Source organism: Pholis gunnellus (assembly GCF_910591455.1).
Source record: "Pholis gunnellus genome assembly, chromosome: 6".
Lineage (NCBI taxonomy): Eukaryota > Metazoa > Chordata > Actinopteri > Perciformes > Pholidae > Pholis > Pholis gunnellus.
In genome coordinates, this window is record NC_136532.1 from 24650738 (window position 1) to 24670930 (window position 20193).

The following is a 20193-nucleotide window of genomic DNA, read 5'->3' on the forward strand; positions in this document are numbered from 1 at the left end:
CCACATGTGTGTGTGACCGGGGTCAGTCTAAATGCCACACACACACCTGTCAGCCCGTCACCTGCGACAAGGTGAGTACACACACACACACACACACACACACACACACACACACACACACACACTCATTTACATTCAGTTTTAAACAGAATTTACCACAAACATTTGGCTCTGTGTTGAAATTCTAATAGATTCAGCAACGTTTAACGACGCAAGACCTCACAGTAATGTCTTCTGCTCTCTGTGTGACACACACACATGCAAGCACACACACACGCAAGCACACACACACACACACAGCTTGCTGGAACTCTTGTTAGTGAAATGGAGGACCATGAATCCAGACGCACAAACTTTAAAGGGCCACGCACAGACAAGTACGAGGCAATGTAAATACAAGAGACAAGTCAAATAAAAGATAACATCAAACAGAAGTAGAGCTCGAAGTTTAATTTTTGATTTCAAAAGGACAAAAGTTGCATATTCCAGATAATCACAGAAGCTAAACACATCTTCACTTTGTGGTTCTGACTGGAGGCGACCAGCTGACTAAAGATCTAAAGGCCCAGCTGAGTTTATATTCTTTAAGCAACATCAAAAATGTATTTTAGCTCGAAGCCACTAAGTAATTTATAAACTAGCAGCAGCAATAAAATCTATCCTGCAGCTGGAGGACAACCTTTAAGAGTAGGAGACATGAGGACACCAGCCGAGAGGTTGTTCACTTCAGTTCTTCTTTGTTGTGTTGATGGAGTTCTGACCCGTTCAGAGTACTCGAGCTGCATTATAACGGTGTTGTTTAGGCAGACCACCATCGCATGAGTCCACTTTGCTGGAACTGAAAGCATGAAATCATGCACTTCTTTTTTTAAATGGCCCTAAAATATATCGTCTTGAAAAGTAATTTCCTAAAGCAGCTGGTCACTGCAGCTTTGATCAAACACACATTAGGAAGTTGTGCATTTGTTGAGACTACAGCAGCAGCACGGTGAATGTGGCATTGAGTCTAAATAAACTACAGTGTGTTCACGCTGGTGAAGGAGCATCAGTGAGGCTCACTGATGTGTTTTAATGGAGCTCTATGGCTCAACGACCGCGAGTACATTCACTGTTAATTATCTCTTTATGGGAGCTGTTGAAAATACAACGTACTTTGAATCTTATCCTCTAAATATACATTCACCATAAATCCATATAGTTCAGTTCATTTCAGAATGTTGTTGCCCCACAAGAGCGAAAGACATTAAAATGATACAATACAACGAACAACAAAGAGTCCATGAAGAGGTTTTTGGGTATATTTGAAGAAAAGGTGTTTATTGCATATTTGAACGTGTTGCTTCTGATTTTTGGAAATCTACATAATATGGAGTGCCCGTTAGTGGAGGATACCGAGCTGGAATCAGGTTTGTTTAGTAGGAAAGCACATAAAGCGCAGCGGCCACACCTTTGATGCTCTCATAAAGCCCACAGCCAGGGAACACAGGCTTCCAGTGGAAACCCCTTTGAAGCACTTTGCTCTTTCACTCAAAGTTTCCGTCTATTTAAAACCTAAAAATTAAAGTAAAAACATTCTCAGCTCGTAGCCCTTTTCCCTCCACTGATGATAACAGAAAGAATCACGCCGCGCGAAGAGAAGATCCCAGTGGACTCACAGCCTCCAAACCAGCACTCTGAAATGAGCAGAGGAAGAAGCTGAGCTCATTACTAACCACTCTGTTCTGTTAATACACGGATAGACTTTGAGCACACGGCCTCCACTTCTAGAGGAACGTGTCTTCATGAGATCCAGAGGATCTCAAACTCTGTGTGCAGTGTGAGTAAACCTACAGCTCTCAGTCGTAACGTCTGTCCGCTGAAACAACAACCGGCCTTTTTTAATGCGCCGCTTTGTTTTTTCTTTGTCTCGTCTGAAAGCTCGGTTTTTTCGTTGCTTCACTGACGTCATCTGTGCTGCACATGAAAACACACAAACAATCACAAACTGCTTCTCCCCTCGCAGGGTCAGACCAAAGTGAAGCGAGCGGGCCAGTGCTGCGACGGATGCGCCGCCGCCAAAGGAAGCTGCCCGTACGAGGACGCGGTGCGCTACCACGGAGACATGTGGAACGGCACGGGCTGCGAGTTCTGCACCTGCAACCGAGGTCAGGTCGTCTGCCAGAGGGCCGAGTGTGGACGCGTCGAATGCCCGCAGGTGAGCCTGAAATACAACGTCTTCATTATAAACTGAGGAGCAAATCTGGCCTCTTCTTTGGAAGCTGCAGCTTTGTTTGTTAAGTGTAGTTCTGTTGCCACACACATTTCCTTGGAGGCCCTAAAAGGCTGGATAGGACCGTCTTACCAGAGTTCATTTAGCCGAGCCAGAGAGCTAAAAAGTGGAACCTAAAACTTAAACTTAAACTTGACCAGTGAGATTAGATTACATAACTTCCTGAATGTAGAGCAGCTATTGTTTCAAATATCCCATTTGAGTGCAAAACAAGCTGAAACGCCACATAATTCAGTGTAAATCAGCACTAATTGACACCAAGATCTGTAATCCACGTAGGAGTACATAGATAATGTGTGTAACCTACTAAAGGTCATACTTATACTGTTAGGAGTCAGTATGGAACATCATCTGTGGGCCCAGGGTTCTCTTCCTGCAGCCTCCACCTGTTCTAAGTTCTCCTATCCCCCAAAATGCAACATGTCAGCAGCCAGAAATCCCATTTCCTTCCCTTCAAGTGGGCCACTAAAACGGTAATGGGAGATGTCACAGTTACTTTGCTCTCAGTTTCCTACAGTCGGTTTAATTTGCCACAGTGAGATGCATCGGGTCACCAGCTATCTCCATTGGTATTTAGGAGAATGGGTTTGAATGGAGGGGAAGGGTGATCTTCTGAGGTTACGAGGGTTGGCTGCGGCTTCCATCACAGATAATTCAGTTCAGGAAAGGTGACGAGATTCGAAAGACAAGTTGAGACCGTGATGATCTGTGCGGAAGCTGACGGGCACTGCGGCAAAAAGTGAACCTGCACCACGACTTCAGCACTAGAATCTGTCTGATTTACACTGAGCTGCACCTGCATCAAGCTGACGTCACAATGAGGTGCCTTTCCCGTCTAAAAACAGGTGGAAAACGCCGGTCGGATCGCCTTCATCTTTAAATCCAAGATGCTTGGAGGGGTTGCAAAATAAAGAGACTGCTGGATTTGTCATCTTTAGTTTGGCTGAGCTTTAAGTGGATGTTGTGACGTCGTTGGTCTGCAGTGGTGAAGCAAGTCCAATAGTTTGTAGAAACTGGAACAGATGTTAAAGCCGGGTAGCCCTGCACGAAATGGATTAACTTCTCCTACATATATTTACTGTCGACTGATAGTTACGGAAAAACAGAAAAGGTATCTGCCAGCTGTCGGTTGTTCCTCGTCACATGACATGCGGAAGAACAGCTGCTTGGGAACACTTTCTTTTGAGCTCGTCTTCGTCTACATTGACATCAATGTATTTTACAGATCAATGAACGCGACCTGTGAACGTTCCCGGAGAAGGCGTTCCCTGAATGCGTCACAGCTTTTAAAGGGTAACCTGGACCCTGTTTTCTCATGTTTTTGTGTGTAAGTGACTGATGGGGGTCAACAGTTTTTAAGATGAGTCCGGTATGGAGGAAGAACGCTGCGGCCGCTAAACGAGCTGTAATGTAATCGCTCAAAGCAACTCCGCACTCTCAACGTACGTCTACTAAATGCTTGTTGTTGCCACTGACGGGCTTAGATTGTTATTTTAAGTATCTGACATCATTATGGAAAGAACCCTCCAGAGAAATAAAGCTTTCTTTGCGTTTCTCTTGATCCGTTCTGGTTCTTATCGAGTCGAACGAAGTCTCGCTCAGAGGAGTCTCGTTCCAAAATCTCACGTTGCCTCAATATTGTCGAAATCATCTCAACGTTCAGCCATGAAATTAAAAATCTTTTAGACAAAAGCAAACACCTTTAGTGGACGTACATTGACGGAGAGGAGTGATTACACTGCAGCCCGTTTAGCGGCTGCTGTCTGCAGCGTTCTTCCTCAATTCTGGACCAACTTTCAAAAACGTTACACAACACAAAAACATGAGAAAATAGCGTCCAGGTTGAAAAATACGGAAGTTTCCCGAAATGAACATCATCATGGTGGGCTTCATGTGGAGACATCCGTCTCAGACTTTACTCATTTTGTTAAGGTCATTATCCGGCGTTCCCATAGTTGCCTTTATCCCCTAAATTGACCCACTTTGGGTTTCGGGCACCTCTTCCGATGTTTATCTTACGTCATGCAGATTTAATGATATCACATTAATATCTCCTGCCAGGACCGAACCCTCATTAATCACGCGGTGCAGTGAGGATTACAGCTCCCGAGTGTCATGAGCCTTAAGCAGAGTCATTGCCGTTTGTCCAGCTCTGGATGGAGCGAGGTCACTCCGCTAAGAAGAGCACAGTCATGCAGTTCTCCCCCCCGTGTGTGTGTGTGTTCGTCAGGGTGCAGGACGAAGAAGAGGAGGTTGGGGGTCTACTAGGCAGAGGAAGGCTCCGGGGTACAGAGGGGGTTATGATCTGCACTGGTAATGTACTCTAATAGTCCTGTGAGGAGTTCTTAATTGAATTAGTGGCATGTTGCCATCGTGATGTGCAGAGCTTATAACTTGGAGCTTAATATATTCTTCATGTTTTTCTTCGTATTAGAGGATTTCAAAATGAATGGCCTGAGCAGATTGTGAAAAGTTTATGAAAGATAAAACGTACGTTGTGGACGTTATGTGAAAGTCATTTTTCATTTCGTACAAGTTCAAGGCCCCGGGGAGGCGAAGAGCAGCGCTGTGTGCAGAACGTTCTTAAAACTATTGGAGCATTCTGCTCCTTCTTCAAAACTCCAGAGATTGTGCGTCGATGCTTCGTTAACAAAAAGCATCGACGCGTGACGCTGCATCACGGTCATTATGAGCAGTAAGGATGTTTTCAATCAGTGCAGCACAACTCTCTCCGTACTACATCCCGTCCTTTTAAAAGCTCTAAACTCTATTTTATCTTCTCATTTCAAACCTTGAGTGATCTTTCTGTCCCTTCTTTATTTTATTAAGATGTAATATAAAAAGGTTTATTGTTACCAGCTCAACTAATGAAGCTCAGCGCAATAATCAGGAATCAGAAAGACTTTTTTATGCTTCATTCATTAAACAATTCTCTCTCTCTCTCTTTCTTTCTGTCTTTCTTTCTCTCTCTCTCTGTCTCTCTCTCTTCCTTTCTTTTTCTCTCTCTCTCTGTCCCTCTCTCTCTTTCTTTCTCTCTCTCTTTCTTTCTGTCTTTCTTTCTCTCTCTCTCTCTCTCTCTCTCTCTCTCTTCCTTTCTCTCTCTCTCTCTTTTTCTCCCTTTTTTTCTCTCTCTCTCTCTCTTTCTTTCTCTCTCTCTCTTTTTTTTCCTTTTTCTTTCTCTCTCTCTCTCTCTTTCTCTCTCTCTTCCTTTCTTTCTCTCTCTCTCTTGTTCTCTCTCTCTTTTTCTCTCTCCCTCTCTCTCGTTCTCTCTCTCCTTCCTAATCAGCTCATTATGGGCGTTCCCTTTGAATCTGCTCTCCTGTCTGCTGCTCCCCTTAAAATATATGAAGCTACGATGGAGTCAAACCGCCAGCTTCTCTTCCTTTACGTGTCAATTAAAACCCCGGTTGACTCAGAGTGAAGTCTCTACTGATTAGTTAATGCTGCAGAGTTCTTCCCAATCAATGTCAGGATGTTGTCAATCTTGCATAATGATGACACTAGTATCTACAACTGAAGCGCTTGAGGTTATTAATGAATGTGCATTTACTGTAAAAAATGTTTTAACTAAAATGAAGTTGAATTGAACAGAATTGGAGTGACTGGAGTAACTGCAGCAGGAGATGGATACATGTGTATAAATGTTGTTTATCGTGCTTAATGTGAAACAACAACTTTCTTCATCTCCTGACTCATCTTTTAGAAGGACTTGTGACTCTGGCTCTTAGGGGATTTCCCTGTAGTTTAACATTTTAATACATATAATACATATATATATATATATTCTATCTTTTTCAGGGATCTGAGCTCGTTCACCTACCGGGAAGGTGCTGCCCGGAGTGTTCCTCTGAGAAACCTTCCTGTTTGTACGAGGGGGAATCCTACAAGGTACTTTCTTTACGTTTCACTTTGAGTGTGTTTGCAAAAAGAAAAGAAAATCCTTCGTGAAACTGTGTGTGGGCGAGACAAAGACACCGCAGGGCTTCTGTAAACTCTCTAATCTCACAAGTGAAAATAAAGTAAAGTGCCATAAAGTGCCACTGCAGCAGAGGCTGCCACACAAACAGCCTAATGCATCAGTATTAAGCTGGTTATGAATACATAAATACAAACAGTGTCAGTGACACGCAGTAAATGTGTGTTTCAGGACAGAGCTATCAGATCACTTTGGGCTGTTAAGCCCGGAACAAGAAACTCTTATTATTCTGGTGTCAACTTCATTATTCATACGGAAGTCCTGGAAACCCAGAATGCAACGGCTTTCATTCATGACATTCTCCAGCACGAGGAGGAGGAAGGCTCATTAACTGCTGCAGGACGCTCGGCCATGGCCGAGCCTCCCCGAGGGATTCATTTAGTAGCAAACAAAGAGGCGGCTCGCTCGCTCATACATACACGCAGCGCTCCACTGCAGTGTGTCTGAAGGTGAAGGGAGCAGCTCTGAGACCGGATCATTGCTGGTTTAATTAACTTCACACGAAACATCAGAGCGAGAATAACGACATGTTTACCTGTCACTCATCTTTATAATTATTCATAATTATTCATAATTATTCATACGGTAATCACGTGTCTATTTCAAGACTTGATCGTCCCGAATGGTAAAACTGTGTTACATGTGATCGGTTGTTTTGGGTTAAATGATGTGACGCACGTTGTTTATGTTGCGTTCACGTGGAATCAGGCAGACGGGCAACACGCGTGATGCCATGTCGCTGTGGTGATGGAAGGAAATCTGAAGAAAATGTTAAAACATACTATTTACATTATTTACAGTACATAAACTAAAGAGACTAACAATTCGCCATTACTATAGATAAGAAAACGCTTTTATTTTGAAGTTGCAAGGAGATGACCCGCCCAGTGCTTTGAGTGTGAGACGGCGGATGCTGCAGTCCGTTCGTCTTCTTCTCTGTTAACCTGCAGCGTGTTGGCGAGCCATTGACTTTCATTATTTGAATCTTCCCATACAAAACATTACATTACAACAATGTGAGCACAGTGATGACTTACTTCCTGCTTGCTGTGAGATCTGCTGGTTCAGTGAACTGGTGGATGAGGCCGCAGACTCTGAAGGCTGCAGGTTCTCTCTCCTCCTCAGAGAACATCCTTGGATAGAAGTGGTTTGTGAATGAGTTCTGATGTAAAAAAGAAGAAAAAGCAAAGAGCTCACGACGCTGCTTAGTTCTCCGTCAGTCAGAAAAGTTCTGATTCTGTGATGTGAAGCGTTCGTCCTTGTCTGTGAGCTTTGACTCTCCATCGGATTGTTTGGAGAAAAAGAAAATCATGATTCATAAACCCGTCTCACTTTTCGTTGTTAAACCTGTTTTGTTTGTTATCGTGAGTGACGCTCCTGCTGTTTGACTGACTGCCCGACCTCGGCAGGGCTTCTGTCAATAAAAAAATCCTGCTTTGAAAATATATATAAAAGTCTCGACTGTCGGGCTTCTTCTCTTCCATAACTGACGCATGCAGCTCATTAGCATTCAGCTGAGCGCCCGGTCAGCGCGGCTTCCTTCCGTCTCTGAAGTTCTAGTCCTCTGTTGTGTTTTTATACATCCTGTAAATACATTTACCACCGCTTCAACCTCTGCATTCACCAGATCTCCCCCCCCCCCCCCCCCCCCCCCCCCCCCGTCTGTCTTTACCTTTACCTCCGTCTCCTCTCAGGACCTGGCTCGATGGTCAGATAGCGCTTGTCGGGAGTGTGAATGCCGCCGCGCTCAGGTGACCTGCTACCTGCGCTCCTGCCCCACCTGCCCGCCGGGCACCCTGGTCGTCACCCGGGAGGGCCGGTGCTGCCCCGAGTGTCACCAAGGTACGTTGCTGCAAAGGATGCTGGGTGTGTGTGTGTGTGTGTGTGTGTGTGTGTGTGTGTGTGTGTGTGTGTGTGTGTTACGTCTCCTAACGTTCCTCCGCTCCATCAAACCCCATCTAACGTAGAGTATTTAAGAATGAGCTTTAACATTCAACTGCCACACACTGTTAAATCTGTGACACCCCCCCAGGAGTTATTTTGGGATGAAGTTGTCACTTAACTTTAAATTGCATGCACATGCACATTCTCATTTACCACAATGCCCCGAAAATGTCGTACACAGTCAAAGTTTACAGGCATAGAAATACCACCGACTGTCGTACTGCGACCGCTTTGTTGCGTCTCATCGTATTTTCCCACCACCGCGTTGAAGTCGGCTTCTCTGCTTGTTCTTTAATTGATTTCTTCCCGTGTGATTATTTGTTTGTTTGCTACAAATCTGGGACACAAGAAAGAAGTCATTCTGATTCTGAGGGCTTTGACACAAAAACGTCACCGTTTTGATGGAAACCAACATGTCGAAACTCGTAAACTTCTGTAAGAAACTACAATCTCAGCAGCATGGTAACTTAGTTCCTCTCAAAACATTATTAGTTTAATGTCATCCGAAAGAAAAAAACTCAAACCCAGATCATTATTATTTAGGAAAGTCACAGCTCATTTGCATATTGTGTGAAAGGAAAGCAGACAGACACGTGAGGGGAATCTGTTTCTGGATCTGTGTCTCCTTTAAACGTCTCGACCCCCCGACAGTGTGAGAGACTTTAAATTAGGGCCCATGGCAAACATTCCATTCATCTATTCTATGTAATCTACAAAATACACGCCAATGAATTGCAGTGCTTTTGACTTGAACATTGGTATATTTAAAAAAGACACTATTTAAAACAGAAAACAGTGATATGATGTCATCGGGAACAAATTGCCTGACAAAGTCATGAACTATTGGAATGAATGAATAAAACATCTGTCACGTACAAGAAAAATAAATGAGAAAGGATGAGAGTTAGACATAAAGAAATACACCTCCACACATGTCTAACAGTGGAGTGTTTGGCAGACTTTCTTTCTTTAAGACTTAACATAAATAAAGTTGGTCAGCTGGTCATTTGAATCCTCTAAACATGTTCCTGAGCGAGGCGTCTCCAAAGAACAAGTTCCGCACTGCTGCTGCTTCTGTTGGTACACTTCCATGTAGTTCACCAAGTACACTGTGCAGCGTTAGTGATGGTCGCAACATTTCACCACTTCTTCTTCTTCTTCTTCTTCTTCTTCTTCTTCTTCTTCTTCTTCTTCTTCTTCTTCTTCTTCATAATGGAAAACCGGACGAAGCGTTATCTCCACAAAAATCTGCCAGTTGTGTGTGTGCACTTGACACGTGTATTAAAACAGGAAAGAGAGATCTGTGTGATTTTACTTTCATGTATCTGTGGACCGCTGCGTAGCCGTTGAGGATGTTCACCTCTTGAACCGTGATGATGATGAGAACACCAGGAAACTCCTGCTGCAATGTTCTGCCACACTTGTCTCACTCATGCTTTAAAAAACACTGGCTGTAGAGAGGTGATACTCTGCTTTATTCTTAATTAATACTGCGTATGTAAATGAGACGCTGGTGGGATAATTAAAGAATAGAGCAGGAAGAGATGCTCCTAAACAGAGTTAGAGAGTTTATGGACCAGGAGGACAAAATCCAACTTGTCCTCTGGGGACGTGATTTTTTCCAAACAAAAAGCCATCATTTGAAGTTTAAATAGTTTAAAAACTCTCCTCCTCTCCTCCTCTCCTCCCTGGGGGCCTTGAAGTTACATGAATAAAACAGAAAAACTTTGCAGGACAGTTTTCCATGGCAGAATATATTTACACCTATTTAACAATTAATGAGTGCAAAAAAAAGAAGCTTTCAGTGTGATACGGTGTAGCTGTAATGGTGACCTCAGTCCCAGTGGGAGCAAATACCTTCTTTTATAAATGCTCCTTTAACCCGTTTCAGCAGGAAATACCACAAAATAAGAAATGAAAATGCTCTCGAAGGCATTAAATGGCGGCTTTAAGCTCTTTTCCATGTGTAAAGCACACAGTCACATCCCCGCATATAGAACTACTGGCTGATCCATCTGTCTCAGTGACACAGACTGTCAGCAATTACAACCAAACAACACATGTTAATACCTCATATAGTTAAATACCCCAACAGGCGCTCAAACAGCGGGACAACGTCGTTAAGATTTATGAAGACTTATAATTAGGTTTGGCTGCATTGAGAGAATAATTACAGTCGGGGCACCGGAGACATTTGTCACTGCAGGACACGCGATCGGACCGTTTAAGACCGAGACGATAGTTTGATGAGGTTCGTGTTCCGCGTCCCTCGACAGACTTCCTGCTCTCTGAGGTTTCCACTGTTTACAGCCTTTCTCTCAGCAGCAGCTTATTAAAACGTCTAAAGAGTAAAAACGCCGTATATTCTCTGGAAAATACAGTCTAATTAGTCCGAGTACACAACAGGGGAAAGCTCTAAAACCTATTGCTTCTGATTTCATTCTGTTTAATTCAACAGTTTCTCAAATCACCACATTGGTTATTAATAACATCTACCAGCTGGTGCACTGGTGCAGGATTTAACTCCATGTGAAGGTATTTTGTGCTTTGCTGGGACATTCTATGGCAGCGTTTGAGCTCCAAACAAGGGTGTGCACAGTTACTGTAGCTTCAATACCAAAATCTCCTTCATCACCCTGTTACACTAAAAGTCACCGTCGACCTTTCTTATATTTCACCGGCACAACAATGGCTCCTGAGTGTAAATGTTGTGCTGCAGACGTCACAAGTTTCATATAAATGTGAATTCATAGAGATGATTAGAAGATGACTTAACTAATAATGGATCATTAATGAATATGAGAGGAAGTGGAGGAAAGCCACTAAGTTCATTCACTCAAGTACAATACTTACTGTAAGTACAATTCGACGTATTGTACTTTGCTTTAGTGCTTTCATGTTATTTGTGCTATCTAAGTCAAAATGTTCTTGCTTGATAGTAATTTTCATAGATTTAAGACTTTAAATATAATACATGATAATGCTATAACACATTGTTGAAGATTAAACCGGTGGTTTGAGTTCTATGAGTGTTTATCGGCTCCATCAAAGAGACTTTTCCTCATTTAGACAACGGTCCGAGGCTCAAAGAGGGGAAATGGTCCAGTATATATACTATATATAATAATATATAATTATATACTGTAATTATTTTAGACGTCACAGCATTTAGATGTTTCTTCTTTCCTTGCTTGTTAGTCATCTCTTAGATGAAAGGAAGACCAAATCCCACTGAACTAAACTACCTACTTTCATATTTGTAAATCTTGGTAGAAGAGCACCTGGAGGCTTTTAATCTTTTTATTTTCTATCCTCACATTTAAAAACCTTCTCCCCAACTCTTTGCCTTCCATTGCATTCTCAAGGTTCTTTACTTTTTATATGATTCTTCATCAGTCAACTCTCCTCTCTGTCTCTCTCTTTATTTAATATATATACACATACATACATACATACATACATATATACATATATATATATATATATATATGTCTACGTAGAAATGATGGTGTTGGAGAGGAAATGTCCGTGTCTCTCTTTACATATCGTACGTTGTGTTCATGTGTTAGAGTTAATAGCGTTGGTTATGGAGTTATGGTTAAATGTGTGTTTCCATATTAAAGGTACCGGGGCGATGATGTGCACGTCTGTGTGAATACTATCTGTAATATAATGTGTGTTTTGTGTGCACACACACAGCGATTCTGGTGTGTGCCTGAGTGAATAATTGAAGCGTGTTTGTCACATCATCCTACACTTGCACCTGTCATCACCTCACAGCTCGTGTGTGCGTTAACGTGTGTGTGTGTGTGTGTGTGTGTGTGTAGTACAGTAATGGTTTTATAATGCATATATATGCATGCCTTAACAACGTGACTTAAACATGATTTACACACTTGACTTCACGTCCATGTGCTGATGAGGGAGACGTGTCGGCCTGACTGTGGATTGGATTTTCAGACTGCGTGTAGTTCGCAGCTAAAAATAGAGAAAAAAGGAATAAAAAAACCATATTCTCTCTTTCCCTCCAACTGGAACCGTAAATCTTCCTTTAAGCCTATTAATCATGGCTGTCCATTGGCCCAGAGGTCAGCAGCCTCTCCTCTCATTGGACAGCTAAACACCCGACATAAACAGGAGCCGCGCTGCGTTCAGGTGTCGTGCACATACGGTCTTTTGACATACATGTAGTTAGTGCTGATATGTGAACCGGTAGATCAGGGCTTACTGGTTTAAATGTCTTCAGTGATACATATTTGGGCCTCTTTTAAGCACGAGGATTAGGTGTTAAATCCACTTCCCTAACCTTGGAAAGCCCCCCGGAGACGTCCTAATCCGTCGTTCTGTCGGAGGAGGAATGTTTAGGGAACTCTTTGACAGAAACGCAGTGTTTTCTATGACTGAACTTGTGCAGGAAGCAATCCTTCCTTCTCCCAAAGACTCCACAGCCCTAATGTCTTCTGGCATCGGGGAAATGCAGCTTTGTAACAGCGATTATTTCTGTCTGACACGACCAGCGGTTCTGCCCACGATACATCACATTTGACTCTTCCTCAGATAATGTGCAAAAATATTCTCTTCCCCAACACTCAGAATAAACTCATAGCATAATAACTGTTCGTACACGGCTCTGTTATTGTTATTATGGTAAATAATGTGGCTCGAATAGCTGACTAGATCATTTCATGCAGACACATTTAAATGTCGTAATCTTTTAATTTGTGAATACTTTACGTTGTAGCCGGTGGTTTGCCAGCGTTTACGATCGGTCTATTCGTCAAACGGCACATCGGTCTAATTGTTAGATTTAAGCTGTTTGGCATCATATTGTTTCGTTGGCCTCACTTAGTAGCGGTGCTACTGTCTGCATTTCAAATGTTTCTACTCTCTACAAACCACAACTCAAGTACTGTACTTATTTTACAGCATAGTACAACAAGTAGCGCATTATAAAGGTATAACGAGTGGTAACTACGTCCACCTTTACCAGCAGCAACGTTAATTCATAATTCAGAAATACATGTTATTCTAAAATGTGCCATTCTGCATTATTCGCACTTTTACTTTTCATACTTTAAGTATATTTTGATGCGAATACTTTTGTACTTTCACTTGAGTATGATTTTGAATACGGTACTTTTATCTTAAACAGAGTACTTCTAGATTGTTGTCATGGTATTTGTGTGATTGAGGGATTGTCTCCACATGGCTCTCAACATGTCGACGGCTCAGCTGGTGGCTAGCGGCTAACGGCTAACGGCGCTAACAGTGCAAACAACAGCAACAGTGCTGACAGAGCTAACAGGATTCTGAGAGCGTTGATGAATACGAGCCCACACATCCTAAAATGTGTGCATCTGTCACCCACACACACACACACACACACACACACACACACACACACACACACACACACACACACACCGTTTAAAGTCTCTTAATCCCGTCACCATTATTTCATCAATTTTAATCAACAAAGTTTGGAGGAATTAAAGGGATTTGATCCACTTTGAGGCGTTATTGTCTCACATAAAGAGTGTCGTGATTGAGCGTTTGGCAGCAGAATGCATGAGTGAATGGCTGAATGGTGCCGTGTCCTTTTTAGTGGGAATCAGGGTGTGAAATTACCGTGAATCAGCAGCCAACTGCTGGTAAATGTTGGCTTTGGTGGGTAAGTTGTTGGCTTATTCTCTTAGTCACTGTGGCAGGTAGCCAGTCTCAGTTAGAGGTCAGTCCAATTGGCAGGGGATTTCTTTTTTCCTCTCTTATACTTGTTTCTCATGACATTTGGTGACGAAATAGCCTCGTCTCTGCCAAATATTCAGCACATCTGCAGTGAGAGGTTCTGTCATAATCAAGTGGAGCTGCACAGTTAATTGCACCGGGGTCTGCACCTCCGGATGAGTTGTTTCCCAACAACTTCTGCTGTTAATCACAGCTGTAGTTTTTTAATTTAGCGCTTCAGGGATTCTGGCTCGCTATGCTTATGAGGAAATGAAAGTACGGCGTCGAGGCAGCCTTCTGTAAACAATGTGTGATCGCTTAACTTGTGCAGGAAATGTGGTTTTATCCTCTGGAGGGAGGACAAAATATCCCGTTCACTTCTCAGCTGTCAGAGCAAACGAGGAATGATCTAGTTACTGTTCGGGTGGAGTTTTGTATTCAGATATACTCATTTGTTTCCACTGTTTAACTGTTTTTTTTTGTAGTAGTAGTTGCAGAAAGAGCTCAGGATGGATGAGTCCACAGACTGTTGGTACATTACCGCCAGCTGAAGCGTTGGACACGGCTGAGCAGAGAGACAAACACTTGACTAACATTCCTATTAGCCAATAAGCCCGAACATACAGCACAGCCAGCATCTCAATCTCCCACTTTTCCTCACTCTACTTCCTCCTTCACACACTTATTATTTTTGCTTCAGCTCCAGTTTTTTTTGCTCAATCAGAGAGAAGACGAGGGGGATGAAGGGTGAGGTCAGAAGGAAAATAAATGACAAGGAAATGGACGGGAGAGAACAAATGAAGCTGTGTGGGAAAGAGGATAATGAGAGGGAGTAGAGTGGGTCTATAAAGACAGATGGAGATACTTGGAACAGTGTGTTCTTATTTTCTTCAACTCTTTATCCACTTGTCCCTCTCATAGTCCCTCCGGTCTACACGTCCTCTCATTTTCTTTCCCTCCTTCTCCTCGCATTGATCAGATCCCTCAGTCACATGTCTACAAGAGGCTAAAGCCCTTTCTTTACTCAATGCATGTGCAAGCAGCCGCGCATGTTGTTTGACGAGAGGCTGTTAAAGATCTTCTGACATCCAGATACGACGAGCGTCGACCCCGGTCTCCGGCGCCGTTTGTGTGAACGAGTTGAAGGAGTTTCTACGTTAGTGAGACCTGCATTTGCAGATTTTCAAAAGCGAGTTAAGCTTTTCAACAGAACAAAGAGGAAACCGGAGACTTTGACGTCTGATTGTAATGTTCGTCCCGTCCAACTTCTTTTGCACATTAGTCGGATTAAGATGAGTTTCAGCTGCTTTTCTCCGTAGAGGACTTCAGGAGAACAGACTTTCTTTGCTTTCACAACTCCCCTCAGTTAAAATATATAAAAACAACTTCAACACACTCAGAAGGAACGATGTTTTTAGGGCACAAGTGCTCGGACTTAGTGAGGGAAAGTCATGCAAAGGTTTAAGCAGTTCAAAAGAATCCCAACACTATGAGAGGATTACCCACAGTGTTATACAAATATAATCTGTCTGTATAAATGATAACTCATATTTATTTGTTTCTTTTGACTGAGCATGTATCCTCATTGAGCTACATCTGAAATACGACTGATTCACTGACGTCAGTGGTGGGAAATAACTTTTCCTCGTGAACTGTATTTCATTTTCAGGAACTTTCTTGGAAAGTTTTTCCATTTCTGCTACTTTATTCTCCTGCTCCACCACGTTTTGGAAGCAAATATTGTAATTTTTTACTTGTTTACTGCGTTAGTTACTTCCCGCATTCAGACTAATAAATGATTAATGATCAATGATAAATGATTATGTTGATATGGATTACGCTACTCGACTATAAAAAGTATTAATCAGCTCCAGCTTTACAAGCTGCAACATTGAAGTGATGAATACATGAATGCTTCACTAATTATCATCAATAATATAGTTTTCATTATTCTGAAATGGGCCATTTCGCTGAATGAGTACTTGTACTTTGGCACTTTAAGTATATTTGAATGGGAACGCTTATGTACTTTTGCTTCAGGCTGGGGAGGAATGGAGAAAATTACATGGACGTCCATATTATGAGGATTTGTATGGGTGACTATTGGTGCTTTTACTAAATATTTACACAATGTGATTTTCTCATAAATAATCATCAACATCAGAGCGTCGTAGTGAGGATTAGAACAGACGGACGGAGATGAAAAAGTGTTGCAGAAATAGCAACAAGCATGGATGAGTTGAGTTTGTTGTGAGTGGACTAACAGGAATAACTGTGACCTGTAAGTGCACTGATGGTTACCGGTCAACAACGAACCAGCCGGCGACCAGAAGCAGCAGCAGCATAAATGTGCATTTAGATAATGTAAAAACACAGTTTACACACCGGCTCAATGACTGTGTAATGACTTTAAAGTGCAGTTGGTCCTCACATTAAAGAGACAAGCCTGTGCTTGTCTCTGCGTGTTGTTGGTAGAATGTTGCACCGACTGGGAACCAGTGTGGGCACTGAAAGCTCTTAAATGGCTCGTCACAAAACGCACCAGTGGGTTTGTTGGCAGACAGCAGAAGACTGCGGACGGCTCAAAAACTCCCCGCGGGGAGAAACATTCCCGCCACCGCTAACACAGTCTGACTGTGGAACCAAATGTACTGGATTGATTTGTGAAAGAAATAATTTACTGTGTGTGTGTGTGTGTGTGTGTGTGTGTGTGTGTGTGTGTTTTTTTCAAAGTTAAATCTGTCTGCCTCCACTAACTGAGTTTCAGTGCTGAGCCAAATCTGATAGACGTCATTTGCATAAAATTAAACGTCAGACTGTGTGTCACTGAATGAGACTTCAAGTCTTCAAGTGCCACCAGCAGTGTCTGTCCAGATGTGTAGAATTAAATTAGCATGAAATTGAACGCGTGCGTTGTCATGCATATATAATCTGTCCGTATCTTTTACTGTCGATGCGCACATATTGTATTGAGTTCTTCCATTGAAATGTGTGTTTTTCAGTCCAGTGCCACGCAGACTGCCTGTCGTGCTCGGGGTCTCCCGACCAATGTGAGAGCTGCAGGGACCCGAAGGCCGTCCTCCATCTGGGCCGCTGTCTGTCCGTCTGTCCAGCCGGCTACTACGCCGACGGACGAGTGTGTGCAGGTAAGACCGTCCTTTATATATATATATAAATGTCCAAAAACCGCCTCCAAACTGCCCCTTATCTTACAACTATCTCACTTCACACAATGATCTTTGTACCTCAATGAATGTTTTCTCTTTTGTTTTCTGATTCTGCTCGTTAAACATCAACGTGGACAAAGAGATGTTATCTTTGAAGGAGCAAAATGACCCTTTGAACCAGCAGTTCGCCTAAAAACCTCTTCTTTGAATCATAACTTTGTCAAATAAGAACACACAGAGCTCAACACACGTAACTTCTGCTGGTGACCCTGTAGAAGCTCTACAGAGGCTCCCTGAGGTCCGCATACCACAGTTTGGGATTCAGGTTTAGTGTCCCTCACCTAAACACCACGGTACTTGTACTAGTACCTGTTCTTTCTAAAGGCTGTTAAGAAAGAAAAGTTAGCATTTATAGAAAAGAAGGTTTCAACAATAATATGAATCCATGTTGTGATTTTAAGCTGCATCTCTCCCATCAGAGAATCTTTCATTGAAAATCATAAAGAGGAAATATAGATTTAAATGGGAGCTTTTCAACATGGACCCTATTTTGTCATGTTTTTGTGTCTAAGTGACTAATGGGAACCACATCTTTTGTAGTATTAAAGGAGAACGCCGCCAAACAGCTGCAAAGTAATCGCTCGGCTCAACTCTTCACTGTCAACATACGTCCACTAAAAGTGCTTGTTTCGTTATTCTTTACGTTTCCTTTGATCCAGTCGTTTTAATTGCGCGTGTCGCTCGGAGAAGTCTCGTTCTGAAATGTTGCGTCTCATCACACAATGTTGAAATCATCTAAACATTCAGCCATGACATTAAAAGTCTTTTTATACGACACTGCAATAAAACACCGACGCTCCTCTCTCCAACTGCAACTCACGTTTACACCGTTTGTCTCCCGGCAACAAGTCACATGACTCAATAACAGACAGAAAGGTAAAGAAAAAGGTTTTATTTCTCTGAAGGGTTCTTTCCATGATGTTGTCAACAACAATCTGAGCCTGTCAGCTACAACAACAGGCACTTTTAGTGGACGTAGAGACATTACGTTGCCGTCATTCGTCACTTACACAAAAAAACGAGGATCCAGGTTGAAAAATTCCAAAGTCACCCTTTAAGCTGAACTTTAGCCGCTGAAAACAAACGAAACCTTTGGCTCCACTTTCAAGAGGAAATATTTGTCGAAGCGCAGCAGCATTAAATAAGCAGCATTAAAATGTCGGACCGCTAAAGTGTCTGTGTGTACTGGGTTCATGCGATTGCTCTCTTCCCTCATCCTTTATTCATGTGTGTGTGTGTGTGTTTGAGCCTGTCGAGGTCACAGGTTGACCGAGCGTTGACCCGCAAACAGCAGCAATCTTCTGAGCATTTTACTGCGTTGAATTCCTTCCGTGTGGTTGACCTGTTCTCCTCGTGAGGCGTTTACTGCCCACAGCCACTCATGAAACTGTAAACACCAAAAACGTCGTAAAGCTACCAGGCACAGATAACAGTATTAACTTTGAAGGCCTAGCTGCTAATGCTAGCGGCGGCGTCTTTCAGCAGCGTTACCACACTTGTGCTTCAGAGAGATAAAAGGATATTTGGGTAGTGTGGGGATTGTGCATCTGTGTTATGATACATTAATTCAAACAGGAAAGTGAGATTAAAATTATCTTTCCAAGACAGCAGCAGCACAATACAACACAGAAGCTACCAAACATATCACTCATTTGACTTAAATTAGATCAAATATGAGGATTATAGTCAAACATCAATGAGATGTGATCAGAAGGACAACGCCAATAAGAATATGAAACTAGAATAACTGCCAAGTGGCATTTTACCTCCATGTCTGTCCAGAATGTCCGTCTCGTGAACGTGATATCTCAGGAACGTCTGAAGTCCACCTGAACTCGACGATGAAGTGATCAGATTTTGGTGATTCGATTTTTGCCCATAACTCAAGAATTCATATTCTTGTAATTTGCAGGCTGGTCTCGTCCAGCATTCTTAGCTGTACTCTCAAAAAAGAATGTGCCGTAATTTGTAGATGTCCCATGAAATTATTTTGTACGTTATCCACCTAATAATGAACACGGAGGTATAAAGACTGCTAAAGCACACACAGGGCACACAGGAGTGGAGCTGGATGGGTCCAACAAACAGCGCTTTTCACATTCCCCATCTGAAGACCAGTCAACATTGATTTATTTGTCACATAACTTCCACAGTTATTTTAACACAAACGACGATCTTTTTCTAAACCTAACTAATAGTTTCCTGTGAAGATGGAGTTTTATTTTGAAAAGACTCTATGCCTGTAACGAGGCATTCGTAGGAAAGCTATGTGTGAGTTGTGTGATCGAACCAATATGGCCGCCAGTAGACTGGAACATGCTCAGTCAATCCCACACAGCCTAATTTATACATTTTTAACTGAAGCTGCATCGATGATAAGATCGTGTCTCTCTCGTCGTCTCTTCTCCTTTTCATCTTCATTTCGCTTTCTCTCTTTCTCTCTTTCGCCTCGAGTCCGTCTTTCTCACTATCTCTTTTTTTTCCTAATCAATCTCCATCCTCACCATCATCTTCATCCTGATCGCGATCAGGATCACATCTCCTCTTCCTCTCCTTTCCTCATGCTGCCTCTGTGTGGGTGTCTGGGAGCTTTAGTGGCTTTTTATTCTGTAATCTTGAGATTTGTTATTTAAGAACATTTGTCTCTCTCCGGTTCTAGAGGCAGCGGTTTCATTATTATATTTATGGAGATGTCTGTGTGTAGACTACATTTCACCAAACAGTGTCTAGCTGCCAAATTGGAAGACCTCTTAGTTTATACAGGAGGGTGAGTTTAATCAGAATATTAGGATGAAACAACGCATTCCTTTTTCCTCTATGTGATACAGTTCATCTCAACTGGGACATTACTTTTTTAAACTAAATTTAATCTGCAGCTTTCTTTGCTGTGTCTCAAATTACGACCTTTTCCTAAACCTAACTAAGAAGTTTTGTTGCCTCAACCTAACTAAGTAGTTTTGTTGCCTCAACCTAACTAAGTAGTTTTGTTGCCTAAAACTAACTAAGTAGTTTTGTTGCCTAAACCTAATAAAGTAGTTTTGTTGCCTAAACCT

General features: G+C 42.4%; 1 protein-coding gene across 1 annotated transcript in view; it reads left to right on the forward strand.

Moving 5' to 3' along the window:
* Positions 1-20193, forward strand: part of fras1 (Fraser extracellular matrix complex subunit 1) — a gene marked incomplete at its 5' end in the record, with an annotated part of 223400 nt that overhangs the window by 84844 nt on the left and 118363 nt on the right. Inside the window, 5 exons of the mRNA XM_079160822.1 lie at positions 1-71; positions 2003-2194; positions 6068-6157; positions 7940-8087; positions 16916-17059. The exon at positions 1-71 is cut by the window's left edge and continues 31 nt beyond it. Of these exons, the coding sequence (XP_079016948.1) occupies positions 1-71; positions 2003-2194; positions 6068-6157; positions 7940-8087; positions 16916-17059 (645 nt within the window). The remainder of the gene's footprint in view (positions 72-2002; positions 2195-6067; positions 6158-7939; positions 8088-16915; positions 17060-20193) is intronic.